The sequence below is a fragment of the Dipodomys merriami genome, unplaced genomic scaffold (assembly GCF_024711535.1).
Source record: "Dipodomys merriami isolate MVZ:Mamm:240054 unplaced genomic scaffold, mDipMer1.0.p SCAF_1, whole genome shotgun sequence".
In the NCBI taxonomy this organism is placed as follows: Eukaryota; Metazoa; Chordata; class Mammalia; order Rodentia; family Heteromyidae; genus Dipodomys; species Dipodomys merriami.
The window spans coordinates 125,226,164-125,244,515 of NW_027202270.1; the positions used below are offsets into that span (position 1 = coordinate 125,226,164).

Genomic DNA, 18,352 nt, shown 5'->3' on the forward strand with positions numbered 1-18,352 from the left:
AAAACTAAACCCCCTTGGGGGGGGTGCCTATACCGGAGCTTGAACTCAGGGGGCCTTGGCTTTCACTTAGCTTTTTTGCTCAAGGCTGGCTCTATACCATTTGAGCCTCAGTTCCACTTCAAAAATTTAAAGAAAACCACACACACACTTTAGAACATTAAGTATTTTTTATTATTATTTTTTTTTAATTTAATTTTATTTTATTTGTGAACATACTGTACAGAGGAGTTACAATTACGTGGGCAGGATAATGCGTACATTTCTTACCAAGCATTGCAGCCTCCTCCTTTGTTTACCCTTCACATCCCTTCCCAGCCTCCCCCCGAACATTAAGTATTTAAAAGTTTGTGGGTTTGTTTTTTTCTGTGCTGGTCTTAGGGCTTGAACTGAGCTCTGTCCCTAAACTTTTTTGCTCAAGGCTAATGCTCTACCACTTGAGCCATAGTTTTACTTTTGGCTTTTTGGTGAGCACCTGAAGATAAAAGTCTCATGGACTTTCTTGCCTTAGCTGGCTTTGAACTGCAGTCTTCAGACCTCAGTCTCATGAGTAGCTAGAATTATAGGCAAGAGCCATTGACGACTAGCTTTTTTTTTTCTTTCTTTTTTTATTGCTAATCTGGAAGCTTGAACGCTGGGCCTGTGCACTGTCCCTGCTCTTTTGTGCTCAAGGCTAGGGCTCTACAACTTGATATACAGCTCCACTTCCAGCTTTTAGAGATAAGAATCTCACAGATATTCCAGACTAGGCAGGCTTTGAACTGAGATCTGAGGATCTGAATAGCTAGGATTATAGGTATGAGTCTGTGTTGGAGAACACCTGGCTCTTTTCTTTTCCTTTTTTGTTTTTCCTCCCTAAAAAATCTGTTTAGGGGGCTGGGAAGGTGGCTCAGTGGTAGAATGCTTGCCTTGCATGCATGAGGCCCTGGGTTCGATTCCTCAGCACCACATAAGCAGAAAAAGAAAGCCGTAAGTGGCACTGTGGCTCCAGCGGTAGAGTGCTAGCCTTGAGCTGAAGAACTGAGGGACAGCGCCCAGGCCCAGTGTTCAGGACCCACAACTGACTCCCCCCCAAAAAAAAAATTTTTTTTTTGTTTTTTTTGTTTAGGATCCCAAATATAGAATGCCAGTACTGGAGCTTGAACTCAGAACCTCATATTCTTAATTGACTTTTTTAGAAATGAAGGATTTTATTTGTTCATTTTGTTTGTGAGACAGGATCATGATATCAGGGCCTTGTTATCCAGGCTAGCTTTAAGTCTTCCAAGAAGCTGGGATTACAAATGTGTACCACCTGGCTGGCTTTCAAGTACAAGATTTTTAAATATCAACACATTATTTTATTCTACCTGTTCATTAGAGCAATACATGCTCATTTTCAGAAACCCAGATATTATTACAGGTATGAATCACAAAAAAACAAAGAGCGACCTGTGATCTTATGTCCCATGAATAATCGATGTTAATTGATGAAGACATACAAATTTCCTCTTTTTCAAGTATTTATACAAATGGTATTTTATATGAATGGTATTTTATATTTTATTGCTTTTACATAGTAGCAGTTGAATAACATCACTTGATTATAAGACTGACTGGTAGTCAATCATAGGAGGGAAGTAAATGAAGTTACTTTTTTTTTTTTTTTTTTTTAGCAACTACATGAACGTTTCATTGTAGAGTTGTTAGAATTTACCCCTTAATTTTTTTTTTTGGGGGGGGGTCTGGTTGTGGGGCCTGAACTCTGGGCCTGGGCACTGTCCCTCAGCTCTTCAGCTCAAGGCTAGCGCTCTACCACTTGAGCCACAGCGCCACTTCCGGCTTTTTTCTTTTTGCTTATGTGGTGCTGAGGAATCGAACCCAGGGCCTCAGGCATGCAAGGCAAGCGCTCTACCACTGAGCCACCTTCCCAGCCCCTTACCCCTTAATTTTGGCAAGAGCAGTGAACAGATGAGTTCTATCAAGACACCTTCCCTCCTAAAACTCCCAGTGTTTAGGTGTGCTTAAGAATAACAAAACAAAGGAAATCACATTGCAAGAGTGTAATCAGCTTATGAATTCCTCATACTTGGGGAAGCTAATACTGTCTGACCAAGTGATTTGTATATACTGTGTCTTAAACTTTGTCATTATGGTAAAGGAAGTGTTCAGTGTTGTTCCTGTATTTTATGTACATAGTTGATCTAATAACACACCATATAAGGCTGATGCAACACAGTGTTAATTATCTCTGGAGTATTTTTCTTTAAAACACAAAATGAAGTATTATTCCTTGTTAATTTTACTAGAATTTTTCAAGAGCTAGCTACCAGTGCGAGGTAGATCTGTTTTTCCTCTTATGCTTTTGTTCTGAGTTAGTTATCCTGAGACACTTAAGCTTTGGGGCTTTACGCTTTCTCCAGCCTGATGTTGGGAATTGGTGCTCTGACTTCTTTTACCATCTTACATTTTTTGTTCTGGAACAGCTTTGTGCAAGAGGAGAACTGTCATACAGAAATAAATAATGAATTAGGCTGTGTGTTCAAATATACATTTTATAACATTTAGAGGTTTCTTCAAGGAATTGGTTGAGGATATAGCTTATAATGATCAGTGTGAAAGGAAGTAGTTAGGACACATTCCCACACAAACCACATTCCTCCTGAATGGGGTATGCACATATGTCAGGAGCATGCTGCCCAAGTACATAGAACTCTATCCTCAACAGGAATTGAAGTGAAGGTAAGCCCTTACAGGCATTGCAGGACGTGGTTACTTAGAGTGGTTTTTTTCTCCTTTTGGTGTATGAATGAATGGACCTTAGAGTTAAAAAACAGAAAAAAAAAAACTTGTCTTGTCTTTTCTCTTTTCCTCTAGTTTTACCACTGCTGTAGAAAACAAAGAATATACACCCATATGTTCCTGGGGTTTCTCCCCCAATCTGAAGGTAGAACAGTTAGTGTCCTTTTTTGTTGTTGTTTTTTGGTACAGGTTCTAGGGCTTGAACTCAGGGCTTAGGCATTATCCCTGAGCTTTTTTGTTCACAGCAAAGTCCTCTATCACTTGAGACACACCTCCCTCCACTTCTGCCTTTTTTGAATGGTTAATTAGAGATAAAAGTCTCACAGATTTTCCTGCCTGGACTTGCTTCAGATTCTGAGCCTCAGATCTCAACTTCCTAAGTAGCTAGGATTATAGGTATGAGCTACCAGTGGTTGGCTAGAATAGGGTCTTAAGATTATTTATTTATTTTATTTTTTGGTCTGTCGTAGGGCTTGAACTCTGGGCGTAGGTGCTGTCCCTGAGCTCTTCAGCTCAAGGCCAGCACCCTACCACTTGAGCCACAGTGCCCCTTTGGGCCTTTTCTGTTTATGTGGTGCTGAGGAATCCAACCCAGGGCCTAATGCATGGGAGGCAAGCACTCTACCACTGAGCCACCTTACCAGCCCCTTAAGATAATTTATAGCCTTGTTACATGAGTAAAATAACAAATATAGAAAATAAAAATAATTTGATAAGCCAGTAGTGATAGCACACATTTGTGAGGCTGAAGTAGGAGGGTCCTGAGCTCAAGACCAGCCTGGTTTACTAGTGAGATCCTGCTATTTTGTTTGCTTGTTTGTTTGTTTTTCCTGTGCTAACCCTGGGGCTTGAACTCAGGGCCTGAGCACTGTCCTTGAGCCTCTCTGTGCTCAAGGCTAGCACTCTACTGCTTGAGCCACAGCACCACTTCTGGCTTGTTCTGTGTATGTGGTACTGAGGAATGGAACTCAGGGCTTCATGCATGCTAGGCAAGCACTCTACCACCAAGCCACATTCCCAGCCTGAGATCTGTTTTTTAAAAAATTAAGTTATCTTACATATGTACATATAAAATGGTAATGAGTTACTTTTGGTTTTTGCCAGTACTAGGTCTTAAACTAAGGGCCTCACTCTCTCACTTGGCTTTTTCACTCTTGACTGGCATCCTATCACTTGAGCTATTCCTCTAGTTCTGGATTTTTGCTGGCTAATTGGAGTTCATCTCATGATGTATCTGTTAGGAAAATGGAAAAGGAATAGGCCGGACTCAATTGTCAATGGACAAGGACTGTTTATTGAGGAATAGTGAGGGGTACAGACCTTCCTGTGGGTTTGGAGGTGGTGCCAGGGACTGGATTTTGGGGTAGACTTACAGAGGGCTTAACAAGGCAGCAGAAAATAAAAAATGGATTATGGTCTCTTAGAGCCCAGGGTGATGTCCTTGGCCAGACCCACAGTGGAATGCTCCACCTGGTTTGGAGGGCTTTTGTCTGTCACCTGGGGACCAAGGGTGATGGCCTTAGCTAGGCCCAGATTGGTTGCTCTATATAGTTTGTTTGTTTTTTTTGTCAGTTGTGGGGCTTGAACTCTGGGCCTGGGCGTTGTCCCTCAGCTCTTCAACTCAAGGCGAGCGCTCTACCACTTGAGCTACAGCGCCACTTCCTAGGCCCAGATTGGAACCTTCTCCTGGACAGGCATGTGGTCAAACCTCATGTGCACCTGGTGTCTTGCTTTACCTGGGGGAAGAAGGTAGAAGTCAATCCTTCATATTCTATCTTTAGATACATTACAAAATTGGGCCAAGCTGGGTGCTGGTGGCTCACACCTATAATTCTAGCTATTCAGGAGGCTGAGACCTGAGGTTCATGGTTCAAAGCCAGCCCAGGCAGGAAAGTCCATGAGACTCTTATCTCCAATAAACCACTTGGAAAACCGGAAGTGGTGCTGTGGCTCAAGCGGTGGAGTGCTTGCCTTGAGCTGAAGAGCTGAGGGACAGCGCCCAGGCCCAGAGATCAAGCCCCACGACCGACCAAAAAAAAAAAAAAAAAAAAATGTGGAGGCCAGGCCCTGGTAGTTCACACTTGTATTCCTAGCTACTCAGAAACCTGAGATCGGAGGATCACTGGAAGTGGCGCTGTGGCTTAAGTGGTGGAGCGCTTGCCTTGAGCTGTAGAGCTCAGGGACAGCGCCCAGGACCAGAGTTCAAGCCCATGACTGCCCCTCCCCCCCAAAAAAAAAAAGATTGAGCCAAGAGGGGAGAGGCAAGTCCTTCAGTTGGGTTGGCTTGGAGCCTCAGTGCTCAAATCTCAGCTCCTGAGTAGCTAGGTTTATAGCTGTGAGCCACTGATGCCCAGCAGATAATGACTTTTGAAATAAGCATTCTGTTAAGTACTTGTACATGCATTATGCATTATGTCATATTCTTAAAACTACCTATCTTCAATCTCATTTTGCAGATGAGGAAACTGGACTCAGAATTTGAATTGACCAAAACCACAATACATTGGTAGTCTGATTTCAGAATCATAAATACTAGCAAAAGTCTCCAGTGGAGCTAAGAATGAAGCAGAAAAACAGTATAATTATTAGTCCCTCCTTCCCTTTCTCTTTCTCCTACTTTATATTACATTCTCCTACTTAGCAAAAGTCTCCAGTGGAGCTAAGAATGAAGCAGAAAAACAGTATAATTATTAGTCCCTCCTTCCCTTTCTCTTTCTCCTACTTTATATTACATTCTCCTACTTCATATTACATTCAATTTGACTTCAGGTTTTAAAATTATCTTCCTGCATTTTCAGTGCCTTAACCCATGCCTGTTAGTTGTATTGAGTCATCTTCAGAAAGGGAGGGAGGGCATCTACTTGTCTCCAGTACTCACACTTGCAAAGGTCATTCGCTTCATGAGGATGATGCTTAGTTGGTGTGGTAGTGGAGATGGTCTCAGTTGGAGAATAAGGAAACTGGTTAAAGCTAGCTTCAGAAAAGTAGCATGGTTGCCAGTCACCAGAGGCTCACTCTTAAAATTGTATCTACCCAGGAAGCTGAGATCTGAGGATAATGATTCAAAGGTAGCCTGTGCAGAAAAATTTGAGACTTACATACAATTAACTAGCAGAAAAGGTGGACTGATTGCATGATTCAAGGGGTAGCATGGCAGCCATAATTTAAAACAAAACAAACAAAAAATCCCGAAGCACCAGTTGCCAGTGGCTCACACCTATTATCCTAGCTACTCAGAAGACTTGAGATCTGAGGATTGCAATTTGAAGCCAACCCAGGCAAGAAAGTCTTTGAAACTCTTACCTCCAGTTAACCACCAGAAAACTGGAAGTGGCACTGTGGCTCAAAGCACTAGCACGCTAGCCTTGAGCAAAAAAGCTCAGGGAAAACATCTAGGCCCTGAGTTCAAGCCTCACACCCAACCAAAAAGAAAAAAAAAATGAGGAAGCTAAGGCAATAAGGAAAAAGATCAAGTCACCTACCCATGTCACATAGCTGCTAAGTGGTGGAGCCAGAATATTTACTCTAACGTTTGCAGTATAATACAGTTTATTGAACTCTGTCATTTCAATCAGTTTGAGTACATACTAGGGTCTTCATTTTCTTCTGTGAGTCTATTCTAAATTTAACACTTAGTGTAATCCTGATTAAGATCATGTCAATCTTCTGTGTTAGATCCTCGGAGGGCTCCTATACCATATAGTCAGTTCAGACCCCAGAGACCCTGCTGATCTGACCACACTGAGCTCCTCTATCCCTGTTTCAAGCTAGAGCTGCCAGTGTGCTTTCAGTTTCGGACTTAAGCACCTTGACTGATTGAGGTCTTCAGTGAAGCACCCCTTTGTTGTTTATCCCCCACAGTGGGATTAGGCCCTGTTCTGGCAGGAGACCTGGTGATAGTACTCACCGCAGTATATTCAGGACCAGTTCGGCATCTGTCACATAGCAGACACTCAGGGAGTGTTGAATACCACTGGCTCCTCACCACACAATTTCTCAGTGGATTTCCTGGGGAAAGTTGTGCCTTTGGAATAACCACTGTGATCCTGCCTCTCTGGCTCCTGTATATCCAGGAAACACATACTAAAATAAAAGAAACATTTTATAACTTAATGTTATATACAAGATCCTTGTTTTTTAATTAGCTTTATGCCAGAGGCATGGCTCAACAGTAAGATACAAGCTTAGTAAGTACAAGGCCCTGATTTCAAACCCCAAGACTCATCCCCAACATGAGTTTTATCTTAAAAGTTAAGAGTTTATTGAGGCTTTCTAAAGTAGAAATTCAATTTCTTTGGTATTTTTATGTTTCTCTAAAAAAATCTTGGAGCTTATTCACAACTGTATTGCATTATTTCATTTAATGCTTATTTGGGAACCTACTTAATATAAACTTGTCATCTTTCTCAAAAATGAGCACTTCTAGCCAGGGGCCAATGACTCAGGCCTGGAATCCTAGCTACTCAGGAGGCTAAATCTGAGGATTGTGGTTTGAAGCCAGCTTGGGCAAAAAAATCCATGAGATTCTTATTTCCATTTAATCTCTAAAAAGCCAGAAATACAGCTGTGCTTGAAGTGGTAGAGTGCTAGCCTAGAACAAAAAAGGGATAGGGATAGTGCCCAGACCCTGAGTTCAAGCCCTAGTGTGTGACACACACACACCCCACTTCTGTTTTTTTTTCCTTGAGACAGAATCTCACCAAGTAGTACAGGCTGGCCTCAAACTCCTGTCCAAGTGCTGAGATTACAGGTATGCACCACCACAATACCCAGTTTGAGCATTTTGTCTTTAAGTGATATTATTGAATCTGATGAAACATTTTATTATATGGAATAAATAATATGAAATGAAAAGACTTATATGTTCTACTGAGACTTATACATGCTTGTATTTATCCGTAAGAGAAAGAAACAACAGAAGAAGAGCTCAAAGTTCAGCTGGTTTTCTGTAGGGTTTGGAAAACCTCAAAGATGGGAGTGTTTTTTGTTACTTGATGTATCAAATCTTAAACCTTCACTTGCCTAGCCCTCTGCCCCTTCCTTGGAAGAAGTAAAAGTTATTTTTGGAAATCTGATTTCCTGAATAAGAGTCAAGAATCCCAACAATTCTTACTATTAGAGGATATGCTTGCACATGTGAAGAATGTCTTGTTTACCTAAGGTTTACCCGCAAGTTCAGCCTTCCTAAGCTATCTTCCTGTGTGACTTCCCTGCTCAGCTTCACCCTTTTATGGGGAGTTCAATGGGTGTTTTTCCTGAGCAGTGACCACATCATTCACATCTTCATATTCCAGTCATCTAGAGAGCAATTTTTTTTCAATAGAAACTGTTTCAGGAGGCTGCACACACACACGTTACTCACACAGAGTTGTTTAAGCTTTTACAATCTGAAGTTGACCCTTTTTCAGTAGACATGAATCATTGGTTCTTGATTTAGTACTACAAAGGTGTCCTTTTAACTTTTTCTTTGCTGATTACAATTTCAGTTATACTGTCCCACCACTCCCCTGCAAGACAGTTTGTTGTATTAAGTTACTAATTCTTTGTCGCAGCCTTCCATCAGCCTCTCCCTCTTGGCAGAGTATACATAAGAAAAACTTACTAGTAAGATACCCCCATCATTATGAGAATGAAAGATGAACAGATAGGAAGTACATTTTTATGGCCAGTATTGTCTGATCTGTGCATCATTCATAAGATTGTTTTAAAAGAGAAAAGGGGAAAGAAAAGAAGAGCCAGCCCTTTGTGTTTTCATTTCCTGCCTCAAGACAAGGGCTTTAGGTCTGAAGTGCTGTTTTTATAACACTTCCTCTGTCTTTCAAGTTCTTGGAACACCCAGCACCAAAAACTATCAAGTCTTTTCAGGTTTGTGTTAAGCAACAAAGAATAAGAGAAGAATGCTTGAGCCCACAGCTGTAAGATTCAGTTGGTTCTGTTTGTTGCTTTCTTAAAATAAAAGGATAACTATTAAATTATAGTTGGCTATATTCAGGAATATGAATAGAGAGATTAGTGTTAACCTCAATCCCAGGTGTGTGTGTGTGTGTGTGTGTGTGTGTGTGTGTGTGTGTGTGTGTGTAAGAGCGAGCGAGCAAGCGAGAGAGAGAGACAGAAAGAGAGAGATTTTAGGTGATTTTCCAAGTGCCTAACTTTTTTGTTTAATTTTTATTGCATTAGTGATATTTATACAGTAAACTTTATAATTCTTGAGTATACCATCACATGAACATATATCCCATCCAGACCACAGAGCAGAGTAGAACATTTCCAGTCTCCAGAAATTTCCCAGACTGCCTCTTCTCATTTTATTCTCCCTTGCAGGAGATAACCAGTAGTGTTTTCTTTTTCTTTCTTTCTTTTTTTTTTAAACTGGAATTTGAACTCAGAGCCTTGTGCTTCCTAGGCAGGTGCTCTACCACTTAAGCCATGCTTTCAGCCCTTTGTGATTTCATTATTTTTCAAATAGGATCTTGGTTTTTGCCCAGATTGGCCTGGACTTCAGTCCCCCTGTTAGGCTTCCTATCCAGCTGGGATGATGACAGGGGTACCACTGGGCTCAGCTTTTTATTGGTTGAGAGGTCTTTTTGCCCATGCTGACCTTAAACTGTGATCCTCCTGATGTCAGCTTGCCAAGTAGCTAGGGTTATAGGTGTGAACCACTACACAGATGATGCTGGAACAACTGGATCTTCACATGTGGAAGTATGAAATTATACTCCTGTCTTCTAGCATACATAAAATATTATCAGCTGGGTGTCAGTGGCTCATAATTGTAATCCTAGCTACTCTGAAGGCTGAGATCTGAGGATTAAGGTTTGAAGCCAGTTTGAGCAGGCCTGGTCACTATCCCTGAGCTCCTTTTGCTCAAGGCTAGCACTCTACCACTTTGAGTCATAGCACTACTTCCAGTTTTCTAGTGGTTAATTAGAGATAAGAGTCTCATGGAATTTCCTGGCCCGGGCTGGCTTTGAACCACAATACTTAGAACTTAGCCTTCTAAGTAAGATTGCAGACATGAGCCACGGGCACTGGCTGAAATTCTTACTTCCAATTAACCACCAAAAAAAAATCCAGAAGTGGAGCTGTGAGTCAGTTGCTAGAGTGCTAACCATGAGCAAAAAAGCTCAGGGACAGAGCTCAGGACCCATCACCAAAATCATCATCGTTGTCATTGTCATCATCATCGTCATCATCATCAAGGCCAGGCATGATGGCTCATGCTTGAAATCGTAGCTACTAGGGAGGCAGAGATTGTCAGGATTGGTTTGAAGCCAATCTAGGCAAAAAGTCAGGCCCCCATTTCAACCAACAATCTGGCAGCTTGGCATGGTGGTGCACAGTAAGAAGATTACAGTCGGGCTGGGAAGGTGGCTCAGTGGTAGAGCTTGCCTTGCATGCATGAGGCCCTGGGTTTGATTCCTCAGCACCATATAAGCAGTAAAAGCCGGAAGTGGCACTGTGGCTCAAGTGGTAGAGTGCTAGCCTTGAGCTGAAGAGCTAAGGGACAGCGTCCAGGCCTAGAGTTCAGGCCCATAACAGACAAAAACAAATATAAAACAAAAAACCAGAGACCCTGGCCTTGACCTTCTTAAAAAAAAAAAGAAGAAGAAGAGGGGGCTGGGAAGGTGGCTCAGTGGTAGAGTGCTTGCCTCACATGCATTTCAGGCCCCATGACCAACAAAAGAAAAAAGAAGATTGCAGTCCAGCTGTCCTAGGCAGAGGGAGGAAGGGGAAAATGAGTTACTGATATGATACTTAAAAGCATGATGCAGCTTAAGTGTTCATCCACAAAAAGAATTTGAAATTTTCTTAACCCAGGTTTACTTGTTCTTCTGAGAACACTTGAGATTTTTCTACCATTTGTATTATTTACTGTAACATCAGTATAACTGCAACAATTTGCTCACACCTTATTCCTCCTTCATATATGCCCAGGATACTTACAGCTGAAAAAAGACTTGAGTTGTCCTCAGACCAGAATTAGCAATAGTGGGATTAATGCAGGATAATGCCAAGTTAAGTGAAATATTCCTCCATTTGCTTATGGTAGATAGACAGTAGCATCTATCAGGAAGTAAGACAGGTTAGTAGTTGACTGGGTAACATTTAGAGATGTGCTACTGAAGCAAAATATAATTTCCTCCAATTAGGAATTACTTTTCTGCCAAAAGGCAAGGAAACAAACATTTATTGAGCCTGGCACTGTACTTGATATTTACATACATTTTTTTTACCTAAAGGGACTCAGTGCTAAGAGCTTCCATAATTCCTATGATATCAGCCTTTGACAACATAGTTTTCATGTGCTTCGACTTATCTGGTATTACCACTTGTAAAAAAAAAAAGTCTTTAAGGAATAAACTCTATATTTTTACATTTCAGTGGACACACATTCTTAACATAGAGGAAATATTGAGGGTACTAAAGTTTACTTCTGCTATCAGTAGAGAATATACTTTGTCATGTTCTGGTGCACAATGTCTTGGAAAAGAGTTTAATTTTGTTTTTTGAAAGAAAAACAACAGGAGTAAAATGTGTAATTCCTTTTTCTCTTCTCATTATAATCCAACCAAAGTAAAATGTTAGAAAGAGCAAACTTCCAAACAGTAAAACTAAGACCTTTGGCATAAATAAAGATGGACAGTTAAATCTCAAGCATAAAATACTAAATAAAAGATAGGAAGTTGAGGCCATCTTTGGCAAAAAGTTCACCAGGAAACACCCCCACCCCCACCCCCAATCTTAACCAATTGAAAGCTGAGCATACTGGTAGACATCTATACAGGAGACATAGTGTGTGTCTATAGACACTATACAGGAGGCATAAATTGGAAAATCCTGGTCCAAGCTGGACCAGACCTAAAACTGAGACCCTGTTTGATGAATAAGGAAAAGCCCAGTACTGGTGAGAAAGTCCTCACACCTGTAATCCTAATTTACTTAGGAGGATGAGATCTAGAAAATCATAGTTCAAGGCCAGCCCAGGCAGAAAAGTTTGATAGACTCCATCTCCAAAATAGGCTTGGCTAAAGCAAACTTGAGGGCCTAAGGTCCTTAGTACCCATCAAAAGAAAAAAAAAAAAAAGAAAAGAATTTGAGGACTAAAAGGTTTCTACTCTCTGAGGAATTAACTGCACACATTTACTTTTCTCTATCTCTTTCATGCTGAACTATTTTATAGTTAGAGGTTCTAAAAATGGCTTTATCCTAACAAACCATAGTAAAGAAGTTCAAAAGGACAGCCACACAGTGAAGTTCATTTGTAAAGTTCAAGACAATCAGTACAGGTTTTTTTTTCTCAGTTGTTTTTATGTTTTTTATTACCCTTAAAGTAAAGATTTATGTTTGAAATGGAGAAAGAATCTGGACCCCTTAGACCCATCTGTGTTCTTTCTGAGGGAAGAATGAAAACCTTAAGAGTTCTTTTTTTGTTATTCTTTTTTGATTTTTTTGTGTGTGGGTTTTTTTTTTTTTTTAAGCAGTGCTAAACTGAGACCAGATATTTCCTTCAATTTTAAGAAAACTCCTTAGAGCCAGACACTGGTGTATCATTTCTGTTGTAAGCTCATCTACTTAGGAAGCTGTGATCTGTTCAATGCCAGCCTAGGAAGAAAAGTCCATGAAACTCCCATTTAAAAAAAACAAGTATTAAAGCTGGGCGCTAGTGGCTCAAGCCTGTAATCCTAGCTACTCAGGAGGCTAAGATCTGAAGGATAACAGTTCAAAACCAGCCTAGGCCGGAAAGTTTGTGAGACTTATCTCCATTTAACCACCAGAAAACCAGAAGTGGTGTTGTGGCTCAAGTGGTGGAGCTCTCACCTTGAGCTGAAGAGCTGAGGGAAGTGGCACTGTGGCTCAGGTGGTAGACCTTGAGCACAGACAGGCTCAGGGACAGAGCCAAGCCTGAGTTTAAACCCCAGGACCGGCCAAAAAAAAAAGACTCTCTCATACTTTCCTGCCTGAATTGGCTTTGAACTGCACTCCTCAGATTGCAGCCTACAAAGCAGCTAGGATTATATATATGAGCCACCAGCACCTGAATTAAGGTCTTAACATGTATTTTTTTCTTAGTATCCTTAGAATAAAATAATATTTATTGGAGCTGGGAAGGTGGCTCAGTACAGTGCTTGCCTTGCATGCATGAGGCCCTGGGTTCAATTCCTCAGCACCATGTAAACAGAAAAAAGCCAGAAGTGGTGCTGTGGTTCAAGTGGTAGAGCACTAGAGTTCAAGCCCCACATCCAACAAAAAAATATATATATATATAATATAATATTTATTAACTGAGGCTAGTTGATCTCAATCTCTGGTAAGAGGGCTTAACAGAGTTATGATATGAAAAAGATAATGAGTACAGTTACAAATTATATGTATAATATGCAGTGTGTGGGAGAGGAAAGGAGTGCAGAGTCCATTTTGAGCATCTGTAGAAGGGTCTTCTTGAGCTTTTTGAAGAGTGATGATCTTCATAGAAATGAAAGGAAGTTACCCAGGGGCTGAGGAAAGATCTGTTAGTAAAACCGGAGACAAAGTGATTCCTGGCACTCACATACAGGTCAGAATAGTTTGTGTTTCTCCCACCAAAATGGAAAGACTTCTAGAAAATACACCCAACAGAGTCATCAGAAAAGGATCTCCTTAGTGGAACTAAAGTAATTCTAGATTAAAATTTTCCCCTACAGGGTAGGGGAAAACTGTAAGATTTATTAAAACTCAGTGTTACACACAAAATTGGTGAATTTTATTATTGTATGTAAACAATATCATTAAGACTGGTTGGGGGGGGAGGGGGGTATAATTGGGTGGGGGGAGGAGGGGAGGCTGGGAAGGGAGGTGAAGGGTAAACAAAGGAGGAGGCTGCAATGCTTGGTAAGAAATGTATGCATTATCCTGCCCATGTAATTGCAGCCCCTCTGTACAGTATGTTCACAAATAAAATAAAATTAAATTAAAAAAACAAAAGACTGGTTATAAAAATTTGTCCAAGCCTCAGGCCCAGCGCAAAGAAAATAAAGAAGGAAGGAAGTAGGAAGGGAGAGAAAGAAAGAGAGAGATTAAAGACTGCTCAGAGCCAGGCGCTGGTGGCTCACACCTGTAATCCTAGCTACTCAGGAGGCTGAGATCTGAGGATCACGGTTCAAAGCCAGACCGGACAGGAAACTCCATGAGACTCTTATCTCCAATAAACCACCAGAAAACCGGAAGTGGTGCTGTAGCTCAAATGGTAGAGCCCTCGCCTTGAGCTGAAGAGCTGAGGGAAAGCGCTCAAGCCCCGAGTTGAAGCCCCACGACCTACAAAAAAAAAAAAAAAAAAGACTGCTCAGCCTTTTATGTATAGCAGGCAGGTAAATTGATTTGTTAATTTCTTTGAATTGTATCCTACCAGTCCTGGGCCCTGTCCTTGAGATATTTTTTGTTCAAGGCTAGCACTCCGCCACTTGAGCCATAGCCTCTACTTCCAGACTTTAGTGGTTAATTGGGGATAAAAATCTCACAGGTAGGAATGGTAAGAAAAATGTCATTCGGGCTGAGAAGGTGGCTCAGTGGTAGAGCGCTTGCCTTGCATGCCTGAGGCCCTGGGTTCGATTCCTCAGCACCACATAAGCAAAAAGAAAAAAGCCGGAAGTGGCACTGTGGCTCAAGTGGTAGAGCTCTAGCCTTGAGCTGAAGAGCTGAGGGACAGCGCCCAGGCCCAGAGTTCAGGCCCCATGACCGGACCCAAAAAAAAAAAAAAGAAAAATGTCATTGTGTTCAATGTATACTCTGTAAAAAAATGAACTGTATAACTTGTAGATAGGGACAGGAGAGGGGAAATTGGAGAGAAGGAAGAAAGAGAAGAACATTGATTAAGAAACATTGTACTCATAATTTGATTTATGGAATTGTAAGCACTTTGTACAACTACTTAATAAAAAGGAGTTTTACAAAAGGAAATGAAGGAAAATGGTACTACAATTGTTAAATGGAAGACAGCATTCTTTTTTTTTTTAAGCTTCATTTAAATTTCAAAAGGAAAGTCTCAGACTTTGCTGCCTGGGCTGGCTTTGAACTGTGATCCTTTAGATCTCAGCCTCCTGAGTAGCTAGAATTATAGGTGAGCCACTGGCACCAGGCTTCATGCTTGGATTTTTAAAATATGAAATTGCTAACTTTCTAATATCTGTGAGAAAATTACTCCATTTTTTTAAATTTGTAGTTTTGGCTAAGAAAGACCACAAAATAGTTTTTTGCAAGCTCATCTTTTGAACTAACTGGCTTGTTCTATAAAACAGAATAATTTGTTTAGATGTCAGTTCATAGATTGAGCTAACAAATTGGCTAAATATTTAGCAACTAGAGAAACATTCATTTTAATTTGTGTTTTCGGGAAGATGAACAAAATGCATTATTACAGGGGCTGTGAAGGTGGCTCAGTGGTAGAGTGCTTTGCCTTGCATGCATGAGGCTCTGGGTTCAATTCCTTAGTACCACAATAAGCAGAAAAAGCCAGCAGTGATGCTGTGGCTCAAGTGGCCTTGAGCTGAAGAGCTGTGGGACAGTGCCCAGGCCCAGAGTTCAGGTCCCATGACTGACCCAAAAAAAAAAGTCATTATAGTCATTTATTACAGAGGGTAATGCTGCCTGCTAAGTTTGAAGAAAACAGTAATAAAAAGTACAGATTTTTAAAATACATAATTGGATTATCATTATTAAGGAGTTATACAGAGGGGTTACCATTTCACAATTCAGGTAATGCATATATTTCTCTTTTAGACAATGTCACCCCTTCCTTCAGTTTCCCCTAGTTTCCTCTTCTCATCCCTGCCTACAAGTCACATAGTTTATTTTCCACATAGTGTATATTAACTATCATGAAAAAAGAGGAAATTTATGAGGCTAAAATAAAATGCCCTTTCCTCTGGCTTACATGTAGAAATATTCTGAGCATGAGCCGGGCACCGGTGCTCACGCCTGTAATCCTAGCTACTCAGGACCTGGCTGAGATCTGAGGAGAGCAGGAAAGTCCCGGAAACTCTTCAATAAACCACCAGAAAACTGGGAGTGGCACTGTGGCTCAAGTGGTAGAGCACTCACCTTGAGCTGAAGAGCTGAGGGACAGAGCACCCAGCCCAGAGTTCAAGCACCACTACCGACAAAAAAATAAAAATAAAAAATAGTGCTGTCAGTAGCTAGAATGACTGAATTGAAAAACAAAAACATAAGCCATGTTTATTTGTATTTGTATTCCATTCAATTTACTATGGGAAAATAGTTTTTGTTGGAGGAGACAAAATGGAGGCCTGATTAGACAGAAAAGATAGAAGAGAGGTAGCAGTTACCTCTTTTCCTACACCTTTTTCTTTAATTTTGTTTTCTTTTCCCCCGATTTTCCAGGCAAAGAGTGTGTGCAGCAGTTAGCTGAGAACACGAGGTATTTCAGGAGACGCCTGAAGGAAATGGGCTTCATCATCTATGGAAATGAAGATTCCCCAGTGGTGCCTCTGATGCTCTACATGCCAGCCAAAATTGGGTGCGTTTAATTGTGGGTCACAGACTGGTCTCTCTTCAGACTGGAGCACCTGTGGTATGAGACTTGGGCTTCAGTATTTTGCTAAGGAAAATTGACTTATCCTAGTTGTGTTGATCTTCGTTTGTTAGATAATTGGATTCCAAGTTGCAAAATATTAACTTGTTATTCTTCCATTAAACAAACATTTGAATTGAATGCATTGAATGTACACTCTTTTAAGGGCTTGGGATAGCTCAGTGAACAAACTACACAAACCCTTTTTTTTTTGTGGAGCTTACAGTTGGGGGACAAGAGTCAGATGAACAAATATGCATGGTATATAGAATGCCAGAAGGTGGAAAAATAGAGCAGGCTCTAGGATAGAAGGCATCTCATGGCGGGCAGGTAGCAAGCTGTGTGGAAGAGTGTGTGAGGAAGGATGGATCTCCGCAAAGGGAGGAAGAGGCTCAGAGCCAGCATTTGGTGACAGAGCATCTGTGCAAAGGCCACATGCAGGAACACGTTACACTGGGGAGCTGAAGGGCCCTCTGCACCAGAGGCTCTTGGATACTTACCAGGTATGCTAATTATACCACAGCAGCTTTCTTGCTTTGTGCAAGGCTACATAAGGGAGGGCCTTGTCCTGGATATCTTCCAGTAGACTTAAGAAGTCCACTCATATAATGAAATCCAAAGACATTTGAAAACCAAATGAATTATATATACTTATATATTATATTATATATATTATGTATATGCAGAACTGCCCAAGTTGTAGAATAAAGGAATGATCATGCTTAAGTATAGCTTCAATAAGAAAAATGGTTATTTTTTAAATTGGGGTTTTAATTTTGCTGGGTTTTTTTGTTTATCTTAGCTTGGCTTTTGTTGTTGTTTGGTTGGTTGGTTGGTTTTGTGGCAAATCTTGTTATGTTTCTCAGGCTGGTCTCAATTTCCTGAGCTCAAGAGGTTCTTCTACCTCAGCCTCCCAACCACTAAAAGTGGGTTTTTTTGTTTTTTTGGGTTTTTTTGTGTGTGGTTTTGTTTTGTCATTAAGAGATTGAATTCAGGACAAGTGTTCTACCAAATGAGCAACAGCCCAATCCAAGGCACCTCTTTATTTCTTTTTGCCAGTCCTGGGGCTTGAACTCAGGGCCTGGTTGCTGTCCCTAAGCTGCTTTTGCTCATGGCTAGTACTCTAACACTTGAGGCACAGTGCCACTTCTGGCTTTTTCTATGTATGTGGTACTGAGGAATTGAACCCAGGGTTTCATGCATGCTAGGTACACACTCTACCACTAAGCCACACTCCCAGCCCAAGGTACTTTTTGATGAGTCATTTTTTTGTATGTGCTCCGGTCCTGGGGCTTGAACTCAGAGCCTGGGCACTGTCCCTGACCCTTTTTCCTCAAGGCTACTATCAGACTACTTGAGCCACAGCTTCATTCCCGCTTTATGGTGGTAATTGGAGCTAAGTCTCAGACTTTCTGCCCAGACTGGCTTCAAACCATGATTCTCAGATCTCAGCCTCCTGAGAAGCTAGGATTGCCAATAAGAGCCACTGGCACCAGGCTCTGCTGAATTCATTTTAAGCTGAATCTTAAATATGAAATTGGATAAGGACCATTTCTCAAGTTTGAGAACAGTTAGGGCTCAGAATATGTCTTAGTGGTAGAGTGCTTGACTTAGCATGCATGAAGCCCTGGGTTGGATTCCTTAGTACCATAGAAACAGAAAAGGCTGGAAGTGGCACTGTGGCTCAAGTGGTAGAATGAAAGCCTTGAGCAAGCTCAGGGACAGTGCCCAGGCCCTGAGTTCATGCCCCAGGACTGGCTAAATAAATAAAAGAACAAATATATTTTTATTCATCTTTGACACTTATGCCCACCATAGCCCATATCACTCAAAGAGAATAGGGAAGAGTCCAGAAGTACAGGGGAAGAGGTGCTCTCAGAGAAGAAAGCTCAGTTTTCAACACCAAGTCATGGGGCAGTTGGCCTCCAGAGGAAGTAGTGGAGACTTTCTTATTTTTCTTTCAATGGAGATATCATACACTGGAGGATTATCAGATCTGGAGGATTTAGA

General features: G+C 41.1%; 1 protein-coding gene across 1 annotated transcript in view; it reads left to right on the forward strand.

Annotated features, from left to right (window-relative positions):
• Sptlc2 (serine palmitoyltransferase long chain base subunit 2) overlaps positions 1-18,352 on the forward strand; it is a 102,317-nt gene that overhangs the window by 73,349 nt on the left and 10,616 nt on the right. Inside the window, exon 10 of the mRNA XM_070028776.1 lies at positions 16,153-16,288. Within this exon, the coding sequence (XP_069884877.1) occupies positions 16,153-16,288 (136 nt within the window). The remainder of the gene's footprint in view (positions 1-16,152; positions 16,289-18,352) is intronic.